The sequence below is a fragment of the Convolutriloba macropyga genome, chromosome 2 (assembly GCF_964194025.1).
Source record: "Convolutriloba macropyga chromosome 2, txConMacr16.3, whole genome shotgun sequence".
NCBI lineage: Eukaryota > Metazoa > Xenacoelomorpha > Acoela > Convolutidae > Convolutriloba > Convolutriloba macropyga.
This window is the reverse complement of record NC_134469.1, coordinates 73,945,697-73,969,085: the sequence shown is the minus strand read 5'-3', so window position 1 is coordinate 73,969,085 and position 23,389 is coordinate 73,945,697. Positions and strand designations below refer to the sequence as shown.

The following is a 23,389-nucleotide window of genomic DNA, read 5'->3' as shown; positions in this document are numbered from 1 at the left end:
GCTGCTATTTTTGCGTCTATTGTTTGAGAGCAATTAATAATAGTAAGTGAATTTATCAATTTGGTAAACAAAAAAAAATGAGTTGAAACATAAAACCAGGAAAAACATAATCATCTCTTAAAGAACAGCCAATTAAAATTTCAGTCAAAAAATAACTACAATTACATGTACCAAAAGATAAAAATAAAGAGCAGAGTTGAAACCGGGAAAATCCGAATCTGAACCAAGTCAATGAAGCCCGACACTAATTAATAAGAATTCAGAAGTCGATCTCCGAGTGAATTAGACCACCTATGGAAATTTACGAAAGGGAGTCACTTATGAAAGAACAATTTTTTCGCCACTTTCGAAACAGTTGAAGAAAATTGCTGTTGAAATAAGAATTTCTCACACGAGAACCTCAACTTAGCAGAAAGTCTCCACTTATATTAAAGAAGAATCGAATTTTTTCCGTTTGTGCCCTCTCAGAACGTGTTGCATCCCCAGTTACAGAGCACGTGCCAATACATTGTAAATGATTATGTAAGAATATGGCAAGTGCATCTGGGGGGATGCAATAATATGCGCCCACTAAGATGGGAGGGGCACAAGCGCAAAAGATCCGAAGAATCATAAATTGATCAACTTGCATTCAATTAAAAATTTTGCGACGAGAACATTTTACACAATCAAGAAATATCTGCTTTTTTGTGAAGGAATCTCAGAAAATTTTCGACAAACCGGGCTCGTGTGTTATAAGAATTCAACTTTTAAAGGATTACAGAATTTTTTAATTGCTGTGAAAAACTGAAGGGACTAACAACCCCTGAAAATAATCAGAAGCTTTCTTCCTATTACTTGCGAGTTGCGTACTTCAAACAAACTTATATTCAGAGGCTTCTCTTAGTAATTTGAATAAAAAACCTGATTTAACATTTTTAAACGACACTATGTTTTTGATAACGATAGAAGTAGATTTGAAAAGAGAAACTAATATTTAAAACTTTCTCACCGGTTATCAGATTCAAAAAGGATTTTTCTCTAACAATCGCGGGCCATTGCAAGGTCTCAACGGCCCGTGCGATGTGGTATAGATCTATCAAAACCGAGTGGCAGATCTGTTTATCTCAGCAAATACTCCGGATCGCGATAAACCAAAAAAATAGCATTTTTCTACTTGCAGCTCTTTTTGACTCACGTGAGGTATCCATGAGGTGAATGCTGGCTGTTTTTAGATTAACTATGCGTTGCGTTATTTGTGAGCAAAAGGTTTGCCATAGTACGAGGTTTTGCCAGTTTTTTCTACTTCAATTTTAATTCAACAACACGATAAATACTTGATTGAAAAATGTCCAAAATCGTTTTAAAAGAAGTGACCTAAGCTTAATCAAGTAGTTGCTTTTAGCATTGTCTAGTGAAATTGATTAAACATGTAGTAGGTAGTCAAATATAGTAAAGATTTAGAGGCGAGTGAAATATGAACCGTGTAGCCTTCCGTCTTCAACAATTGCATGCTCAGAAACATTGCCAGTAAACGTGACTTCTTGAGGTCTACACATCCCCTGAGGAATGGTTCGCAGAAGCGCCAACCTAACCTTGGTTAAGATTAAGTTGTTGATGTCAGAGTCTCGTTCGTTTTTCTTGTCAGCTGATTTTTTGGACATTTTTTCATGACCTTTGTGGCGGAGGGGCAGAGCACCACCAGACTTCCGTTTGAAAAGTATATTTTCAAATGGAAAACTGTAATAATGGACAGACATTAACGTCCGATGGGTCTCAAAACTTGTCTGAAGAAACAAACAATGAAAACAGCAGTTAGATCACAAAAATCGAGAATCCTTGCATACTTGGTTTTTGTTAACCGCACAAACATAACAAATCTGGTAACCCCGCAAAAACATAAATTTCCCTATAACAAGCACAAATTCAAGTTTTAAAAAAAATTTTCGATGAATTTTTTTTAATTACAACGTTTCAAGGTTTGTTCTGTCTCACGGGTGGTCTTAGAATTAACATTGGACTATTAACTGCTTTATAGATTACCAGCATCACTGAATGATATGTAACAAAACTCTTCATTTTAACTATGAACTCCAATTTGATAGACTTAAAAATAAGATTTTGTAAAACCTGTTATCAGTTATTAAATTCAAAAAAATATGGATGTTCAAGCGTCAGTTGATTCTATAATCATTTTTTTTGTAAGTAAACAATCGTGACGTAAGTAAAAAAAAATGAATAACTTTTGTCGCTTTTTCAGTTTTCAGTTTGAACTGCTAATTTAGCATTATTGATGTTGTTTTTGTCGAGTTTCGAATCTTCTCCAAACACGCATTCCTTTGAACCTTTTTTAAAATTTCGTCCAGGTGTTTCTATACTTTTGGCCATCACAGTAGAGTTGCCACAGGCAGCTGTTGAGTTCGTTGAACTTTTCACCGATATATTTCCACAATAAATTCAGATTTAAATTTCTGAGGCCATCGGTCTCTAAGAAGTTGATTGCATAATCAGTTCCGTTTGTTATTGTGCAATTTCTGAAGATAAACTCTCTTCTCTTTTTCTTAGTTTTCGTTCTCCTCAGATTGAAATCTTCTGACTTTTGATCCATTTGACAGTTTTCCTGTGGAATTTCTTCAAGTTCGTCAGAATAATTTTGAGGGGCTGAGAGATTTCAATCCGTATCGTAACCGTGGCTGTACGAAAGATTTTTATAGTCCCAGCTTTAAAAAAGTCATTAGGTTATACGTTACATTTGAAGCTATGCTAGACTTTATATGCTTTTCTGAGACGGTTGGTTATATGCGCTGGTCAACTTAGGTTGATGCCTACCATAATTCCCAGATATTTCACTCTGGAAGTGGGCTGTAATTTACCGTCCGAGTGTTTTAGAACGGATTCTTGCCCTCGTACTATCAAAGTTGAGCATTTGTGTTTCGCCAAATCTATTTTGTTTACATTAACCCAATTGGTAATCGAGTCGATATCCTCTTGAACTTTGGTCTTGTCTATTGCCAGTATCTTCAGGTCGTGTTCAAATATGAAGGGCACAAATTGATGTATATTTGGCAGATCGTTGATGAAAATGCAGAAGAAAAAGCGGACGAAGTAAATATCCTTGATGTGCCCCGCTTGTAATTTCTAGTACTGTTGAGCTAGTTGTGTCTCCCTTACATAATGCCTCCTATCATCAAAAGAGTTGCACAGAATTTCCCGAAGGCAGTGTTAAATTTCGATTTGATTGATTTTTTGTAGCAAGGCTTTGAGCGACACCTTTTGAGAAATCAGATTTATTTTTCGTTTTGTCCTCTGTTGTATTTCTATCAATTGCTTTGTTTTTCTTCTTCAGGGAGGACAAAATTATTGTGGTTATAGTTCGTTTTTTTAACTGACACTTATTTGGAATTAAGTGACAGTTGAATATTCATATGTTTTTGAGTTTAATAACTGATAATAGGTTTTATAAAATCATATTTTTAAATTTTCCGAATTAGAGTTCATATTTAAAATTAATATTTTGTTGATTCAGCTTAGGTCCCTTCTATTAAAACGAAAAATAACATTTTTCAACAAAGCGTTTATCGTGTTTTTAGACTAAAATCGAACTAAAAATAAATGGCGAAAACTCGTATTTTGGCAAGTTTTTTGCTTTCATATAACGCAACGTAAAGTTAATCTTAAAACAGCCAGCATTCAACTCAAGGAGACCTGATATGAGTTGAAAAAAAATAAGGTAAATTGAGAGATGCACCTCCCCAACCCTGGATGAATATTGGCTGTTTCGGGGCCCTCCCAGCAGTACGTCTTCATAAAGCATATGGTATTGTTCAAATCTATCATTAATATATACAAACATCAGCAGAGGAAGTGAAACAAATGACAGACAGCATTAGAAAACAAACGAATAATGACGAAAGTAGATGAGTCAAACTAAAGGCCTCCCTTCCTCAACCGCAGCTCCCATCGAGGCATCTACAGTTTTAAGCCGCCTAAGTGTCCTTGACCCACGAATGCAGAGGATAGAACTCCACAGGAGAGCAAAGCTGATTTTCGTCCTTCGATACGATATGATATCAAAGCTGCAAGTAGAAAGTTGCTGTTTTTTGGTTTATTGCAATGCGAAGTTTTTGCTGAGATAAACAGATCTGCCACTCGGTTTCGATAGATTTATATCACATCGCACAGGCCGTTGAGACCTTGTAATGGCCCGCGTTTGTTAGAGAAAATTCACTTCTTTTCCAAACACAGCAGCTTCAACGCACTGGGTTTTGCTTGCTCGGGCGGTGCTGGGCTATCAGCATCGAGCGTTAAGAAACAACTCTGAACCAACAGCAGTGAAAAACGCGGAAACTCGTACGCTGACACTAAAAGCTACATCCAAACGAAAATCAGCTTCGCACTTCTGAGGAGTTGTGTCCTTTGCTTGAGATGTCGCGCCCTCAAACGTCGTGTTCTCAGTGAGACTTTAATTAGCGCCGTCGTGGAGGAGGGAAGTTTTTATATATAGGTGCTTTCCTCTCCACTAGTTAGTTATTTTTGCGACTGGGCCGTCTTTACACTGTCTGGAGGGGAACAGCTTGTAGTGCAGCATCCGGCTAAGTGCTACTCATCATCCCATATTTGCCGAACGACATCCATTGTTGCCGGAGGGTGTAAACGGCTTTTTATTATGAGTTTTTAATCTGATAACAAGCAAGAAAGTTGGAAATAATAGTTTCTCGTTTCTAATTTAAGTTGGTAATAAGGAAAGTTTTGGTTAGGTGACTTTGCGTGAAGTCACTGAGAACTCCGGTCCTTTATCAAAAACAGCGTTTTGCTCAAAAATGTTAAATCATCTTTTCATTAAAATTTTTAAGAGAAACCTCTGAACATAATTTTGCTTGAAGTACGCAACTCGCAAGTTATAGGAAGAAAGGCTGCTGGTTATTTCCTGGGAGTGTTAGTCTCTTCAGTTGTTCACAGTAATAAAAATATTCTGTAATCGTTTAAAATATCAACTCTTATGACACAGGAGCCCCGTGTGTTGACAATTTTTTGAGATTCCTTCACAAAAAAAGCAGATATTTTTCGATTGTGTAAAATGTTCTCGTCGCAGAAGTTTTAATTGATTGCAAGTTGATCAGCCAATGATTATTGGGATTTTTCCGTTTGTGCCCCTCCCGGCTTAGTGGGCGCATATTATTTGCACCCCCCAGACGCACGTGCCATAGCACCCAAAGGATAGCCAACAGACTTCATCACAGCATTGACTTCGGTATTCAACACGGCCTAAAACACCGAATTCTAAAGCAAATGTGGAATGATATCATGATGCGGTACAAACCAGAAAACGTTTGCACGTGGCAGATCTGTTGTGACTGTCAACACTCCACAGAGACATGGACTAATTTTCTATAACTGTTTTGATCGGAAGAAATCCCTTTCTAAAGAAAATCTCCAACAACAACAACAATAGTCATATTTTTACATAATGATTTACAATGTAATGGCACGTGCTTTGTAACTGGGGGGGGGGGGCACAAACGGAAAATATCCGAGTCCTCTTTAATTAAAGTGGAGACTTTGCAATCACCTCTGTGCTATGTTGAACTTCTCGTATGAAAATTTGTTCAGCAGCAGTTTTTCTCAGCTGTTTTAAAAGTTACAAAAAAATGGTTCTTTCATAAGTGACTCCCTTTCGTAAATTTCCATAGGTGGTCTAAATCAATCGGAGATCGACTTCTGAATTCTTATTAATTAGTGTCGGGCTTCATTGACTTGGTTCAGATTCGGATTTGCCCGGTTTCAACTCTGCTCTTTATTTTTATCTTTTGGTACATGTAATTGTAGTTATTTTTTGACTGAAATTTTAATTGGCTGTTCTTTAAGAGATGATTATGTTTTTCCTGGTTTTATGTTTCAACTCAATTTTTTTTGTTTACCAAATTGATAAATTCACTTACTTTTATTAATTGCTCTCAAACAATAGACGCACAAATAGCAGCAATTATTTTGCTCGTCTATGGGGATAAAAATTTTAAAAAATTAGTAAATATTGATTTAAAAACGACTTGCCATTCTAAAAACAATAAGTGAACAAGTTTTGTTGTCATTTTTACTGAAATAATTTTAGAGCGTTAAAACAAATGTTCTAGTAAAAATAATTATAACCTTTTGGATTAGTCACTTTTTTAACTGTAATATTTTTAATTTTCTGTGTATACCCACTGGTCCCTAAGGTATCCGTTCCGCCGTTACTGTTTTTCCGCTATTTTTTGCGGCAAGAAACATAAGAATGTTTATCATTGGGCTCAAGGGCTTTTTGTACGTCATGTTTTGCTTAAGTTTATTAAAAATATATTGTTATGATCGTCTGACGGAGAATTGAACCTTCAGATTCTTGTAGTTTGCTTTTTCAATAATGCTCCTCAATGAAATCAAAAGTCAGTTGTCCAACGTCTCTATCAAAACTCTTCCAATTAAAGCTGAGGTGCTTTCATCGAAAATTATTTTAAAACTTTTGAATTTGTGCTTGTTATTGGGAAATTTAACTTTTTGCGGGGTTACCAGATTTGTAATGTTTGTGCGGTTAACAAAAACGAAGTATGCAAGGATTCTTGGTTTTTGTGATCGAACTGCTGTTTTCATTGTTTGTTTCTTCGGAGTTTTGAGACCCATCGGACGTTAATGTCTGTCAATTATTAAAGTTTTCCATTTGAAAATATACTTTTCAAACGGAAGTCTGGTGGTGCTCCGCCCCTCCGCCACAAAGGTCATGAAAAAATGGCCAAAAAATCAGCTGACAAGGAAAACACCTCAAGAAGTCACGTTTACCGCCAATATTTCTGAGCATGCAATTGTTGAAGGCGGAAGGCTACACGGTTCATATTTAATTCGCTGCTATTTGTGCGTCAAACAATAGACGCACAAATAGCAGCAATTATTTTGCTCGTCTATGGGGATAAAAATTTTAAAAAATTAGTAAATATTGATTTAAAAACGACTTGCCATTCTAAAAACAATAAGTGAACAAGTTTTGTTGTCATTTTTACTGAAATAATTTTAGAGCGTTAAAACAAATGTTCTAGTAAAAATAATTATAACCTTTTGGATTAGTCACTTTTTTAACTCTAATATTTTTAATTTTCTGTATATACCCACTGGTCCCTAAGGTATCCGTTCCGCCGTTACTGTTTTTCCGCTATTTTTTGCGGCAAGAAACATAAGAATGTTTATCATTGGGCTCAAGGGCTTTTTGTACGTCATGTTTTGCTTAAGTTTATTAAAAATATATTGTTATGATCGTCTGACGGAGAATTGAACCTTCAGATTCTTGTAGTTTGCTTTTTCAATAATGCTCCTCAATGAAATCAAAAGTCAGTTGTCCAACGTCTCTATCAAAACTCTTCCAATTAAAGCTGAGGTGCTTTCATCGAAAATTATTTTAAAACTTTTGAATTTGTGCTTGTTATTGGGAAATTTAACTTTTTGCGGGGTTACCAGATTTGTATTGTTTGTGCGGTTAACAAAAACGAAGTATGCAAGGATTCTTGGTTTTTGTGATCGAATTGCTGTTTTCATTGTTTGTTTCTTCGGAGTTTTGAGACCCATCGGACGTTAATGTCTGTCAATTATTAAAGTTTTCCATTTGAAAATATACTTTTCAAACGGAAGTCTGGTGGTGCTCCGCCCCTCCGCCACAAAGGTCATGAAAAAATGGCCAAAAAATCAGCTGACAAGGAAAACACCTCAAGAAGTCACGTTTACCGCCAATATTTCTGAGCATGCAATTGTTGAAGGCGGAAGGCTACACGGTTCATATTTAATTCGCTGCTATTTGTGCGTCAAACAATAGACGCACAAATAGCAGCAATTATTTTGCTCGTCTATGGGGATAAAAATTTTAAAAAATTAGTAAATATTGATTTAAAAACGACTTGCCATTCTAAAAACAATAAGTGAACAAGTTTTGTTGTCATTTTTACTGAAATAATTTTAGAGCGTTAAAACAAATGTTCTAGTAAAAATAATTATAACCTTTTGGATTAGTCACTTTTTTAACTGTAATATTTTTAATTTTCTGTATATACCCACTGGTCCCTAAGGTATCCGTTCCGCCGTTACTGTTTTTCCGCTATTTTTTGCGGCAAGAAACATAAGAATGTTTATCATTGGGCTCAAGGGCTTTTTGTACGTCATGTTTTGCTTAAGTTTATTAAAAATATATTGTTATGATCGTCTGACGGAGAATTGAACCTTCAGATTCTTGTAGTTTGCTTTTTCAATAATGCTCCTCAATGAAATCAAAAGTCAGTTGTCCAACGTCTCTATCAAAACTCTTCCAATTAAAGCTGAGGTGCTTTCATCGAAAATTATTTTAAAACTTTTGAATTTGTGCTTGTTATTGGGAAATTTAACTTTTTGCGGGGTTACCAGATTTGTAATGTTTGTGCGGTTAACAAAGACGAAGTATGCAAGGATTCTTGGTTTTTGTGATCGAACTGCTGTTTTCATTGTTTGTTTCTTCGGAGTTTTGAGACCCATCGGACGTTAATGTCTGTCAATTATTAAAGTTTTCCATTTGAAAATATACTTTTCAAACGGAAGTCTGGTGGTGCTCCGCCCCTCCGCCACAAAGGTCATGAAAAAATGGCCAAAAAATCAGCTGACAAGGAAAACACCTCAAGAAGTCACGTTTACCGCCAATATTTCTGAGCATGCAATTGTTGAAGGCGGAAGGCTACACGGTTCATATTTAATTCGCCTCTAAATCTTTGTTTTACTATATTTGACTACCTACTACATGTTTAATCAATTTCACTAGACAATGCTAAAAGCAACTACTTGATTCAGCTTAGGTCACTTCTTTTAAAACGATTTTGGACATTTTTCAATCAAGCATTTATGGTGTTGTTAAATTAAAATTGAAGTAGAAATAATTGGCAAAACCTCGTACTATGGCAAACCTTTTGCTCACAAATAGCGCAACGCATAGTTAATCTAAAACAGCCAGCATTCACCTCATGGATACCTCACATGAGTCGAAAAGAGCTGCAAGTAGAAAGTTGCTATTTTTTGGTTTATCGCAATCCGGAGTATTTGCTGAGATAAACAGATCTGCCACTCGTTTTGATAGATCTATACCACATCGCACGGGCCTTTGAGACCTTGCAATGGCCCGCGATTGTTAGAGAAAAATCCTTTTTGAATCTGATAACCGGTGAGAAAGTTTTAAATATTAAGATTTAAAAAGAATTGTCAATTTAAAACTTTCTTACGAACGTTTTCGAACTCTGAGTTCATCGTCAGGTTATAAATAATACAAAATGCTAAAATGAAAAGCCAGAAAATAAAATGCAAATCACTAAAATAACTCTTTCAAGGAAATTTAAAACGAAATTTTACATATCTACAGTCTTATCTACAAACTTTTACATCTGAATATTTATACATTTTCGATTTGATGTAGCAGATGCATATCGACATGTTTTTTATTAAAAACCTACATAAATTGCTTTAAACTTACTTTAGTTTTGTTCAAATGTAAAATTGAAATTTTCGTTTCATAACGTGTCTTACTTTCAAGTGGATTTTTATCTCCAAACTAAGCTTTCAGTGTCAACTCTCGTGTTCGGTATTCGTCGCGCGTGTTGATGGCTGGTTTCAGTGTTCTTATATAGAGCGCCTCTAGTGTCATTAATTTAGATTGGTTGCTGCATTGGTCTAATATCTTCCACTGGAAAGCTGATTTGTCACCGTTGCACTCGATTGCATGTACTCCCATCGGTGAGTCCGCCTTGGCATGCTCTGCAACCCTTGTGGTAATATGTCGGCATGTCTGCCCAACATAGATGGATTTGCATCCATTACAAGTGAGTTCATAAACCACGTGGGATTTGAGATCCTTATCAAAGCTAGACTTCAGGCTAGGTAAACAGCTTTTAAGTTTCCGAGTGGTAAAAATCGTCTGTACAGGATGAATTTTGTTGAGCTTCTTTACAAATTCATTAGAGATGTTGCCTCTGTACTGTAATACAAATTGTTGTTTCTCAGTTTTTTCACGCTGTTTGACGTCAACACCCGCGTTATATCTATGACCTTTTCTTGGTTCTTTCATTCGCAGCTGGTTAATCGTATCCTTAACAATATTCCCTACCCAATGCCTAGGATATTGATTATGTTCCCAAATTTCTTCATTTTTTGTCAATGCTTCATGGAACGCTTCCCAATTGCTGGTGGCTCGGAACAGGCGGTGTATTGTTCCCTGTATAATGCTTTTCTTATGTTGTAGGGGTGCACAGCTTCGATAGTTTAGGATTGTTCCAGTATCTGATGGTTTTTGATACCATGTGCAAAAAATTGTCCCCTCCGGTTGTACGTTAATTGACATGTCCAGAAATGGCAAACTGTTTTTGTCATCTATTGTCTCTAGTGTAAATTGAAGATTTGGATGGAGGTTATTGACCGCATCTAACAGCTCTTTTGTGTCACCTCTAACTATTCGCACAATGTCATCGACATATCTTAGAAAAACTTTTGTTTCGGACAAACAGTTAATGTCAGTCTTATCATTTTCACGGCAGAATGAGCACATCCAGAACTGGTTTTCCATGCTATCATATTCCGCGTTACTGATTTGCTGACATTTTGCGTGGAACCATCTATTGCAAATTTCACACTCAACCCCCCTGGACCGTGTTGTCACACGGTGTTCGCAATTGCGACACGTGCTAGATTGTGTGCTCATTTTACATTTAGGTGTCTGTAATTTCAATTGTGGCTCCCACGATTTCATCCAAAGGTTTGCCAAAATTACTGCCAAGGACGCACCCATTGCCAACCCGTCTTTCTGACAGTACCAACTTTCATTGCATTTAAAATGGACGTTGGTGACGGCTAATTCAAGCAGACGTTTCATTGTTGTTCTAGGTATGTCTGGTTTATCGTCCCTAGCGTAAAGCAATCCCAGGGCAATGTTAATGGCTTCCTTTACGGGAACGTTGGTGTATAAACTTTTTACATCTAATGATAGGATTTGTTCGTCTTTTTCAAGTTTTATTTGTTCCAAAGTTTTTCGTGCGTCATTGGTGTTAGTTTCTATGTTAGCTCCGTCAATCTTTTGGAAAAAGGGTGTTAGAAACTTGTTAAGTTTATGGTAACAACTCCCCGGGATAGAGAGAACAGGTCTAAGAGGGGTTTCTTTTTTGTGTACTTTTGCTAATCCATACAACCTTGCCGGTTGTGCTCCAGTGGACCTTAAAGCTTCGTAAACCTTAACCGGTATCTTCCCCTTTTTTCTCATATCCAAAAGTTCTTTGTTTAGTTCTTTTTCATTTTTCATTACAATATTATCACCACTCTTTTCAAGTTTTCTGAACTGTTCGCAATCTAATACTTTTTCCAGTTTTCCTGCGTACGTGCTCTTTTTCATAACACAAAACCCCACACCCTTATCGAAAGGAACAGCAATCAGGGCGTTGTCACGCAGATATTTTTGCACTTTTGTTAATGCTCTATCTAAAGGTGTTTCTCTGATGTTTTTTGAGTACCATTTTGCTGCCGCTTCGATTTCAAACAGTTTTTCACCTGGTACATTGTTTTCACGCAGATTCCTTATCAAACTGTCTATGTCCGCCAAGAAATGCAGCTCTTTAAACTTGTCCCTTATTGGATGCTTTGGACCAAAAGCGAGCAAGTCCCTGACGAATCCCGGCAAAACGATATTATCTAGAACCACTACGGTCTTCTCATTAGATGATCGTAGCGGCTTGTCTTGCCTTTCCGAAAGTTTAGCAAGTTTTCCCTGCAATCTTTGTTCAGAAGCAACAACATGGTTGCGAATTCGGTTGCGTAAGACAAAAATTACGGAAGGCAATAGCTGGTTATCTAAATTCCTAAGGAGAACTTTCCGACTAGCAGCTCGCTTTTGGTCACATTTATGATGCGTGTCAGCTGCTGTGGAAATTTCCGACCTTAACAATTTTAGTTGAAAACTATGCACCGCTTGGTCTGAAAAAACATCAGTTTTCGGAACACGAAATTTCAAAAAGTCCGGTATTATATCTGTGCTAAGGCAAGTTTTAAGAAAATTTATTCTGCATCTGCTACTTTCATACTTACAAACATTGTTTTCATAGTCCAAGTATGGTTTCCAACAGTCCCTTTTTTGCAGAATTTTTCTTAACCAACATCTAGGCAGTTTAAGCATAGCTGAAGGTTTGTGAAAGACCTCCGGTGAGTGAACACCAAGAGATGCTATCACTTACCACTGAGCATTCGCTTTTTCTTTGCCTCCCGTTGATTTTTGCACAGTTTCCTTTTCCCCCGGTTCTTTTTCAGCAGTTTCCGTAGATTAGATTGATGTTTCAACACTAACCCCAGTGATTTTAGTTCAATGTCGGGGTCCTGGTGTAGTTGGAAGTATCTGCTGATGACGTTGGTGTTCTTTTGCTTTCGTCTGGACACCAAATGCTTTGTTGACTGGATCACTAAAATTCCCGATTTCAACAGCTGTTTTAAAATGTTTTTTGCGCCATGCCTTTGACAGTAAACTATCGCCTTGATTCTGTCCGAATGACGTTGTAAAAAGGCAACCAACTCATCTACATCACACGGCCTGTTGTCATTTGTTCGTTTGTGAGGGGTGATGGAGTTGTTCAAGGTGTCGTGCCAGATCACGAAATCACTGCGGTCTTTCAGGTGACCCTTGTCCCAGGCGTTTCTTACGTTCTTTTCGGCGTTTCTGGAATTTGGGTTGAACGAAAGACCAGGAATGGCCGTCACGGACGGGAGTAACAGTTTTGGATGTTTGCTGTTTTTAGGCCTCAATGCATGGAAAAGCGAACTTGCCGCCAGAATATGCACCATTCTTCAATCTGTAATTGTTCCATGTTGATCTAGCTAAAATGACATAGAAAACACAATTTGCCCCTTCCTGGGCTTTGGCTTGTTGAATTGACAGATTTGATCAAGATTTAAAAAGAATTGTCAATTTAAAACTTTCTTACGAACGTTTTCGAACTCTGAGTTCATCGTCAGGTTATAAATAATACAAAATGCTAAAATGAAAAGCCAGAAAATAAAATGCAAATCACTAAAATAACTCTTTCAAGGAAATTTAAAACGAAATTTTACATATCTACAGTCTTATCTACAAACTTTTACATCTGAATATTTATACATTTTCGATTTGATGTAGCAGATGCATATCGACATGTTTTTTATTAAAAACCTACATAAATTGCTTTAAACTTACTTTAGTTTTGTTCAAATGTAAAATTGAAATTTTCGTTTCATAACGTGTCTTACTTTCAAGTGGATTTTTATCTCCAAACTAAGCTTTCAGTGTCAACTCTCGTATTTTTACATAATCATTTTAAATATTAGTTTCTCGTTTCTAATCTACATCTATCGTTATCAAAAACATCGTTTAGTTTAAAAATGTTAAATCAGGTTTTTTATTCAAACTGCTAAGAGAAGCCTCTGAACATAAGTTTGAAGTACGCAACTCGCAAGTAATAGGAAGAAAGGCTTCAGAGTATTTTCAGGGGTTGTTAGTCCCTTCAGTTTTTCACAGCAATGAAAAAATTCTCTAATCCTTTAAAAGTTCAATTCTTATAACACACGAGCCCGGTTTGTCGAAAATTTTTTGAGATTCCTTCACAAAAAAAGCAGATATTTCTTGATTGTGTAAAATGTTCTCGTCGCAGAATTTTTAATTGAATGCAAGTTGATCAATTTATGATTCTTCGGATCTTTTCCGTTTGTGCCCCTCCCATCTTAGTGGGCGCATATTATTGCATCCCCCCAGATGCACTTGCCATATTTTTACATAATCATTTACAATGTATTGGCACGTGCTCTGTAACTGGGGATGCAAAACGTTCTGAGGGGGCACAAACGGAAAAGATTTGATTCTTCTTTAATATAAGTGGAGACTTTCTGCTAAGTTGAGGTTCTCGTGTGGAAAATTCTTATTTCAACAGCAGTTTTCTTCAACTGTTTTAAAAGTTCCGAAAAAATTGTTCTTTCATAAGTGACTCCCTTTCGTAAATTTGCATAGGTGGTCTAATTCAATCGTAGATCGACTTTTGATTTCTCATTATTTAGTGTCGGGCTTCGTTCACGTCGTTCAAACTCGGCTTTACCTCGTCTCAACTCTGCTCTTTATCTTTATCAATTCGTACATGCAATTGTAGTTCTCGTTTGAATGAAATTTTAATTGGCAGTTTTTTAATAGTAGAAAATATTCTTCCTCATTTTATGTTAAAATTCAAATTATTTGTTTATTAAATTTATCATTTATTATTGCTCTCAAACGAAATGTGCATCAATTATATTTGTCCTCTGGTCTTTTTTATGCAATTTTTGCTTGACCGATTTTTCGTCTGACCCATTTGACTTTTTATTTCCTCAAAAACTGGATAAACAGGTAACACTCGGAGGTCATTAAGTCAACAGGTAACACTCGGAGACTTACGTCAAATCAGTCTCTAAGAATGCGATCCCCCAGTCCACCCTCCTCCACCTGGCCTTTTTAACCCCCTTCTCGCCCAACCCTCCCTAATTCCTTACAATGCTTGCATCCTTGAGCCCCAGCTGGGCACTACCGAAGCAACCCCTCGCCTGTCGTTTGAGAGCAATTCGCCTGACGTTAGTCGGTTTTGTTTAAATATTTGGCTCTTTTTCTCGTCGGCTTTTTAAAGTCAACAGAAGGTATACACCATTTACTGTAATTAAACAATAAATGGTCGTTTTAATGGAGAAGACTCCGAATATATTAACCTTGTTTTCCACTAAATGTCGGACAGTCATCTGTGAATGAAGAATTGAACTAAAATTTGACAATGATTTTTGAAATTTTAACGGTCATGCTAATGTTTTTCCTAAATACCTCATTTGTATGATTTATTGTTGACAATGTGACCTGGCTTTTCATGGCATCTTTTCGCTACGATGTAATCAAGTTTAGTTTTTAGTAATGGGGGAACGGATACTCCAGGGACCAGAGGGGATAGGACAAATTTTTAAAAAAGTAGTAAAAATTGATCTAAAAACGACTTGCATTTTTAACAATGTGAACAATTTTTGTGACAATGTTTTAATATATTTATAGTGTTAAAGGAAAAGTTCTAGTAAAAATAATTATGAACCTATAAATTAGCCATTTTTAAAACTGTAATATTTTAAATTTTTTGTCCTATCCCTTCTGGTCCCTAAGGTATCCGTTCCGCCGATACTGTTTTCCCTCCATTCTTTGCCACGAGAAACATGAAAAGGCATATCATTGGGCTCTCAATGGCTTTTTGTGCGTCATTTATTGTTTAAGTTTATTAAAAATATATTGTTATGATTGTCTGACGGAGAATTGAACCTTCAGATCCTTGTAGTTTGCTTTTTCAATAATGGTCCTCGGTGAGATCACGAGTCAATTGTCCAACGTCTCTATCGAAACTCCTCCGCCTAAAGCTGAGACGCATGAGAAGACAGATTCGTCCGTGGAACAAAATGTTCAGGACGAACCTCTACTGAGAGATAATCCGAGGAAATATGTCATGTTCCCTATTGAATACCCTGATATCTGGCAAATGTACAAAAAAGCAGTGGCAAGTTTCTGGACGGTGGAAGAAGTTGATTTGTCAAAAGACATGGACGACTGGGAAAAATTGAAACCGGATGAGCATCATTTTATTAAGCATGTGCTCGCCTTTTTTGCGGCAAGTGATGGAATTGTGAACGAGAACCTGGTTGAACGATTTGGTCAAGAAGTTCAAATTCCTGAGGCACGAAGCTTCTACGGATTCCAAATCGCAATCGAAAATATTCATTCTGAAATGTATTCTCTGTTAATTGATACGTACATACGAGACCCAGCTGAGAGAGATTACCTTTTCAATGCTTTGGAAAATATGCCTGCCGTTCGAAAGAAGGCTGATTGGGCTTTGAATTGGATCGCTAATGAAAAAGCAACTTACGGAGAGAGGATTGTGGCCTTTGCATCAGTCGAAGGCATTTTCTTCTCGGGATCTTTCGCATCAATTTTTTGGCTGAAGAAGAGAGGCGTGATGCCAGGTTTGACCTTCTCAAATGAGCTAATCAGTCGAGATGAAGGTCTCCACACCGACTTCGCCTGCATGATGTTCAAGCATCTAGTTAATAGACCTAGTGAAGCTAGAATAAAGGAGATTGTGACAGATGCTGTGAAGATTGAGCAAGAGTTTCTCACGGATGCGCTACCCGTTGATCTCATTGGAATGAACAGTCGACTGATGTGTGAATACATTGAGTTCGTGGCAGACCGCTTGCTCGTCGAGCTTCAATGCACTAAGATCTGGAACAGAGAAAACCCATTTCCATTTATGGACATGATCAATCTTGAAGGAAAGACCAATTTCTTTGAGAAGCGTGTGGGAGAATACCAGAAAGCCGGTGTCATGACCTCGGTCAACAATTCTGCGAACAAGCAATTCGTGTTCAGCGTTGATGAAGATTTTTAAACCATTATCTCAATCAGTGAGATGTTTGCGTGTGCTTCTATCGTGCAATCTGACTGTATGCAATTGTGTCTTGTGTTTTACTGAGTGATAATATAACGACACTATCAACTTAATTTCTTGAATGATAAGATTTGCGATTAATGAGTTAAATGTGACTTGACTTGAGTTGAATGTTAGTGTTTAAACGTTTTTGTCGCGATCTATTTCTCTCAGTTGAGAAATTTTTGTGTCCGTACCTCTGGGAACAAACTAATTCAGGGTTTAGGACTGATAATGATTTTGTACATAGCCTAATAAAGTTAGAAATTACGTCCTTTGTATAAATTCTATGGGTGAAAAAAGCTTGTCCAGTCTGGTACCAATTGTGTTGAAAAAGTTCACCTAGCGGCTGAAATCAGTGATGTGTTTGAGTGTTAAAAATGATCGTTTCAGGGTAGTATGGGTGAATCGGGGGATCCAGTGAATAAATCAGACGAGATCAAAAAGGCAGCAAATGCCTGTTTCTCTAATGGTCAATTTGAAAAGGCCATTGAACTCTACACAAATGCGATTGACATTGACCCAGACAATGCCATTTTGTACAGTAACCGAAGTTTCGCTCACTTAAAAATGGAGAGTTATGGCTATTCTTTAGCAGACGCCAATAAGTCAATTGAATTAAATTCCAGTTATATCAAAGCCTACTATAGACGAGCGAGTGCTAACTTTGCGATGGGAAAGTTTAAGATAGCTCTCAAAGACTTTGAAAATGTTGCCAAAGCAAAGCCTTCAGACGCAGATGCCCAGAAGCGTTTCAAAGAATGCGAAAAAATAGTCCGCTTGATTGCGTTTGAGAAAGCGATAGCAGTGGATGACAATGAGAAAAGCGTAATTGAGAGTATAGACTTGGATTCGATGGTGATCGAAGATTCTTACAACGGACCTTCTCTGGACGAGGAGGGAAATGTCACAAAACAATTCACAGAAGAACTTTTACCATACCTCAAAAGTCAAAAGGTCATTTGCGCTTTATCTTTCTTCTAACTGTATCTATAATCAAAAAATTGTTAGGTGTAAATTTTAAAACAGGAAATGCTCCATTCTAAACGTTGTGATTTCATTGCTGAACGTTCTGTTAAGTTATTTTTTAAACGTGTTTAATACACTATTGTAGTATTGTTTCCTTTGAAATTTTTGAACTTGTCTATTGGTTTTTTAATTCTTTGTTTTTCTTTTTGTATTGCTGATTGTTCTTATTACGTTTCAATAGCTCTTAACATTAGAAAAACGTATGATGAATCTTTATAATTTCTTATCGTTGGTTTTTGAATGTTCTGAAACGTCCAGAATTGAAAAAACCCAGCAAACGTTTAATTTTTCACCCTGGGTACATTTTGAACGCCTAAAGTAGATCTGTTGCTGAGAGGGGTAGTCTGAGCATTGTTTGAGCTCACATTACTGCCGGATTAATGTGATAGATTAAAAAAAAAAACTGAACGTTTTTGTGTCAGTTTCTTAGTAGTTTTTATTTTGAATGAAAAATTATCGCATTTTTCAGCGAAAATTTAGTCGAACGAAATTTGTTTTAGCCCTGTGATCTGTTTTGAGGCGATTTTTGCTTGACCGATTTTTTGCTTGACCGATTTTTTGTCTCACCCTTTTGACGTTTCGTCCCCTCAAAATCTAAATTAATTGAAGGTGATTTTTTGTAAAGTTGTAACGCTCTCCAAATGTAAACCTTGCCCCTAATTCTATTGTCCCCAACCAAAAGGCTAGCCTCCCTAAACTTTAGGCACTTCCGTCCAGTCGTCTGAGAGCTATTGATACAATGATAGACAGTTATTTCGAAGGTTAGTTTTTCGGTAAAAGGTATTGTTTGAGTCGTTTCTATAATTCTTTGCTATTTGATTTTGAGCAACAATACTTGGACCTATTAGCCAGATTGCTTGGGTGATTGCGCTCTGAATTTATTGCAAAATTTCATAAAAATTTAGTTTCGCGTTGGGATCTTCATGAATAACTAGCCTATTTGCCCATAGCTTATTGCATGTTTAATACTTCAGGTGTTACATCGGAAGCACGCGTACAGAATACTGCTGCAAATAAAGAGCATGTTTGAGAAAGAAGAGACGTTAGTTCGCATACAAGTGGAGGATAAAGACAAGATCACAGTTTGTGGAGACATTCACGGACAGTTCTACGACCTGCTTAATATCTTTGAGATCAATGGCGTGCCATCGCGGACCAATCCATACCTCTTCAACGGTGACTTTGTCGATAGAGGAAGTTTTTCTGTTGAAGTTGTCATGACCCTTTTCGCCTTCAAGGTAAATAAATGTTTAAATTGTTGTTTATTTATTTTGCAATGACAGATCCAATGCTTCGGCAGAATTAATCTTGCGTACATTTTGTCAAAAGTATTTATCAAAAATTGAAGCTGTGGCCTAGTAGTGAATTGAAAAGTAGGTCCTGTAACTAGCTGTCTATATTGCGGCAATTATCATAAACTTGTAGGTTTTTCGAAATCAATATATAGATTTAAACACTTAGTACATTTTTGATAATATTAGATATGTACGTGGTTTAGTTGCTGTATCCGAAACATGTGTACCTGGCGAGGGGTAACCACGAGAGTCTGACTATGAACAACATGTATGGCTTTGAGACAGAAGTCACTTCCAAATACTCTTCACAGATGTTCAAACTCTTCACAGAAGTGTACTGCCTCCTACCTCTTGCACATTGTATCAACAATCAGGTATTCATCACATGAGACAATTCATCACATAATAAATTCAAAAATACGTATATACGTATATATGTTTAAAAATTCAACGTTCAAATCGCAAAAATTATAGTCAGATGCTTGTTTTTGAAGAGCATTTTCGGTAGCATTCCAATTGCCGTTTTTATTTAATGTTATGAATGGGATGAAATTTACGTTCTAAAAAATTTGATCACGCGCCAGAAGGCAAAAAGCAAGTGTTTGGTTACTACCAAAAATTAGCAACTGAGTTTATGTGCATGCCGTTTAGTGTTTAGGTCAATCGTGTGCTAAGTACACGACATTTACCTCCCTCAAATAGATGACGTGTACTAGCTTCATAAATGTTAATTATGAATGTAAACTTATCCTTAAATGAATTGAATAGAAGTCACCCAAGCACTATCATGCTAATGACAGCTTGCGTTTCAGAGTAATTCAATGAGCGTTCGTTATTCGGCTATGTTTACAGGTTTTAATAATGCATGGTGGCTTATTTGCCGAGGATGGTATAACACTGGACGATATAGCCAAAACTGATCGTAATCGACAGCCACCAGAGTCTGGCATCATGTGTGACCTTCTGTGGAGCGACCCCCAATCATTAAAGGGTCGCGCACCCAGCAAGCGAGGTGTTGGATGCCACTTTGGACCGGATGTGACGGAACGCTTCTTGAAGGAGAACAACCTGAAATATATAATCAGGAGTCACGAAGTGAAAATGGAGGGATACGAGGTTGCACACGGAGGAAAGTGTATCACAGTGTTCTCAGCGCCTAACTACATTGACCAAATGGGCAACAAAGCGGCCTTTGTTAAGCTCACAGCTCCAGATTTGAAGCCAGATTTCGTGACCTATGACGCAGTGCCTCATCCTAAAGTAGCTCCTCCGAGAATGCCATTTTTCCTCATGTGAATATGTACTCATTTTATTTAGTGCTTTGATATTGAGAGTGATATATTTTTGGCAGCGAAGCGAGTTGAAGTTGTTAGCTGCTAATACTTTGAATTACATCTTCTTTGATGGTCTGATTTTTGTTGTCCGAATTCATTTTACTTCAGAAATAGCAGCGTGCGTACAATATTCCTTCAGCTATCTTTATAAATGTTTTTGCTGACCCAAAAAATCATCATCTGTTTGTACGTGGCCTTTAAAAATAAGCGGGAAATTGCAGTCATGGAACTCTTGCTCAACAATTTGCTCTCAAAAGATAGTTTTAAACCATCATTTCAGTCCTGTTCTGTTGGTTATGACTTCCTGATCGTTCTGCTAAGCCGCACAGTAAAATTACTACGTAGGATTATAAGACATATAATAAAAAAAGTTCTTCGTTGACTTCAAAAAGGCGTCGGACAATGTGAGACATGGCAAAATATAGAATTCAATTGAAGCTATTGATTCAATTGATTTCTTGGAAAAAGAAAGTCCTTGGTTTTCGAAAATTTGCAGGTTATTTTGACTGATTTTTTTCTGGAAAGTTACATTTTACTGCAATCTGCGTGGTGTCCATTATTAAGAAATCTTGGTTTATCTTGATTTAAAATTCAAATGTTTGATTGTTTCTTATTGTCAATCTTAATGTTTTCTCCGGTCTTTTTCATCTCTTAATGTTTTTCCTCTCTCCCTCAACCTTTTATCTCTCGTTTTTTTTATTTCCTCGCGTAATTGAACTTGAAATGAGCTCAAGTACCCTTCTGTTGGTTGACATTGCTTAAGAGGAGGCTCCCCTCTCACTGGGTGAGTTCAATAATGATTCTGGGCGTGTTTCTAACTCATCAAGAGATTGATTTAGCTCAACACAAGCGTCTAGGAATAGATATCTTCACATTGCGTCCCACATGATCGCGTCGCTAGTTATCAGACAAGTTAAACTAATTGCTGCGTTCAACTACGGTGCTCGCGACAACAGCATAGTAGCTGATCCTCGGATAATGACAACAGAAAGTGACTTTGCTCTATCAAAGGCAATGGAATGTCCCACTGACTGATAATTTTTGCTATCAGCTAACAACGACATGCGCAGTAAGGCCTTCTCCAGAGTCCTCGACAGACCGCTCAAAACTTCGATTGCCAGATGGACGAAGTTGAGCACAGCTATTTTCATACTGAGCAAATTTTCGATCTTCAGCAGCTTCAATTGCATAGCCAGACTTCACTGCAGCATGAGAAATAAAGTTCGGTTGCAGAGAGGAAGTCGCGGTTATGTCTAGAGCAGCGGATTGGCCAGATTTCCAAGAAGGCAGATAGATGTCTCCTGGGCGTTAGTTATTTTGCGCAATGAGATTGCGTTTTTCAATTACTGTGGACAATTTAGCTACTGAATAGATGGAAGCTATACGATCGCGAACACATCTCGGCTTCCATGGCAGGCAACTGCATGGTCACCAACTGTGTCCATTGTACTTGACCTGATGTAAAGACATTTTCTTTCTTGATCATAAACCGCGATCCGGGCCTGTACTTGACACTGACTTGAAATTCCTTAGCCTAAAGATGTAGATCTAGAGCGGGAATTCGAGGCGCAGCAAGCCACGCACCAGAATGAGGCAGACATAGTGATAGGAGTCTTACTTTTTTCCTGGTTGACCTTTGATTTTTTATTAGAACAGCAAGTTCATCAAGTGCTTCTTGCATCTTCTTTTGCGTGTGCGACAGTAGATTGAACGGTTCCGGACTCTGGTGTAACTCTTTAAAAGTGTCACTTCCTGAGGGACGCCTTGTTGGTTTTTTGTTGACCAGCTCGTCAGGCTATACTTGAGCCCACAAAAGCTCCTTTGTATAGGCCCAGAACCTCAAAACATTCCCTTTTACTGCCTGATCAACGGAGGATTAATTGTTAATTGATCACAGCTCAAATTTGTCTTTTGTCAAGATTACACCTCTCTCAGGGCCTTCGTTGGTTAGGATTTGAAGCGTTGGTTTGATCTGATATTCTGACCAGCAACAAACCCATCATCTAAGTACCAAGTGTGCTGTAACGAACTCGGAACTGAAGTCTTGATCTTGTATGATGGGCCATAACGTCAAGCAAAACAATAACGGTCCCAGCGGAGCAACCTGCTGAGCACCCGATTCACTTTGAATGATTGCATTGTTATAAAAGAGTGGTGTGTGCTGGGAGTAGCAAAAAATGGTGAAGGCGGCAATAAGTGTGAAGTCGCTTTTAATATGTGTGAGCGCTTGTTTGAGTTAAAAGCGTTTCGAAATCAATTTGAAGCAGGCCTTCGTCTGACTGAGCACTATGTTGTCGTATGTAGTTTCTGACGAATGAATGCCTCAGCGTCTCCACTAACGCCGCGCTTGCAGACTATCAAACAGCTCAATTGCTTCTGATTTAGCTTCACTTGCCAGGCAATTTTGCTATGAGGCGTCGCAACACTTCGGCAACTGCTATCGGACGCTCCCCACCTTTCTTTTTGGATAAAGCCGTGTGTGAAGTGCAGCAGAGTGCTTTGGAAAAACGGTAAAGAGTCCCCTGCTACCAAAGTTTACAAACTTTGTTACCGCTCTCAGAGAGCCAACTCAGGCCGATCAGGTGCAGTGCAGTCTACTGCGTGCTGAAGATGTTCTGGAAACGTCTTAGAGGGACCGGCTGCAGTGCTTGCTGAATGTCTTCAGTTGTTCATAAACTGCGTTTCAATTAAATTGGAACGCATTTGATGCAATATCTTCAGGTTAACTGACGCCGGGTAACGGTTCTTTTGGGAGTAACTTTTCCAGTGCTTCGAATGTAGCGTTGTTATGGGGTGCAAGACTTTCCAAAGTTAAATTTTAGCAGCTTTGCAAAATTGACCTTGTAATCATAACGTTTTTGCTCTGACCGTTGTTTCTTCAACGCCGTTCGTTGTCTGTCTTTTTGATTGTATCATGGAGACAGCTTCTGTCCAAAGCTAAGCATATTCACCGGCGTTCCAACGATCAAAACGTTCTGCGAGACGTTGGTCTTGATTGCGCGTGCCTCTTTTTTCGTCCTCGGTTACAAGCACGTAAGACGCATTTTGAAACCGCGAAAAGTTTTGCCAATTTGTCTTTGTCTGGAGCCTCAACACACTGAAGAAGAATACTTGATAGCAATTGAGACCATCTTGCTCTAAATTTGATTGGATCAAAGCGATAGATTGACACATACGAACTCAATTTTGTCAACCCGTCGCTAAATTTGTTGCTTTCGGACTTTATTGAGATCAACGCTTT

The 23,389-nt window shown here is 37.7% G+C and overlaps 3 protein-coding genes across 4 annotated transcripts in view; all 3 read left to right on the top strand.

The window, feature by feature from the left end:
- LOC142334693 (pyridoxal-dependent decarboxylase domain-containing protein 1-like) overlaps positions 1-23,389 on the top strand; it is a 454,496-nt gene that overhangs the window by 140,611 nt on the left and 290,496 nt on the right. The gene's annotated exons all lie outside the window — the stretch shown is intronic.
- Positions 15,310-16,636, top strand: LOC142334692 (ribonucleoside-diphosphate reductase subunit M2 B-like). The gene has a single exon (XM_075382925.1). It carries the CDS (start codon positions 15,360-15,362, stop codon positions 16,449-16,451), a length of 1,092 nt encoding a protein of 363 aa, XP_075239040.1. The 5' UTR covers positions 15,310-15,359; the 3' UTR covers positions 16,452-16,636.
- On the top strand, positions 16,798-20,241 carry LOC142334691 (serine/threonine-protein phosphatase 5-like). Its single transcript, XM_075382924.1, has 4 exons — positions 16,798-17,447; positions 18,494-18,757; positions 19,018-19,188; positions 19,667-20,241. The coding sequence occupies exons 1-4, from the start codon at positions 16,890-16,892 to the stop codon at positions 20,108-20,110; spliced, it is 1,437 nt and encodes a 478-aa protein (XP_075239039.1). The 5' UTR covers positions 16,798-16,889; the 3' UTR covers positions 20,111-20,241.

Bases quoted from the DNA above. Each gene is read 5' to 3' on its own strand.
- LOC142334692 (XM_075382925.1), top strand. From the start codon at position 15,360: ATGGTCCTCGGTGAGATCACGAGTCAATTGTCCAACGTCTCTATCGAA.
- LOC142334691 (XM_075382924.1), top strand. From the start codon at position 16,890: ATGGGTGAATCGGGGGATCCAGTGAATAAATCAGACGAGATCAAAAAG. The intron at 18,758-19,017 runs GTAAATAAATGT...TACGTGGTTTAG, and splicing joins TGACCCTTTTCGCCTTCAAG to TTGCTGTATCCGAAACATGT. The intron at 19,189-19,666 runs GTATTCATCACA...CTATGTTTACAG, and splicing joins CACATTGTATCAACAATCAG to GTTTTAATAATGCATGGTGG.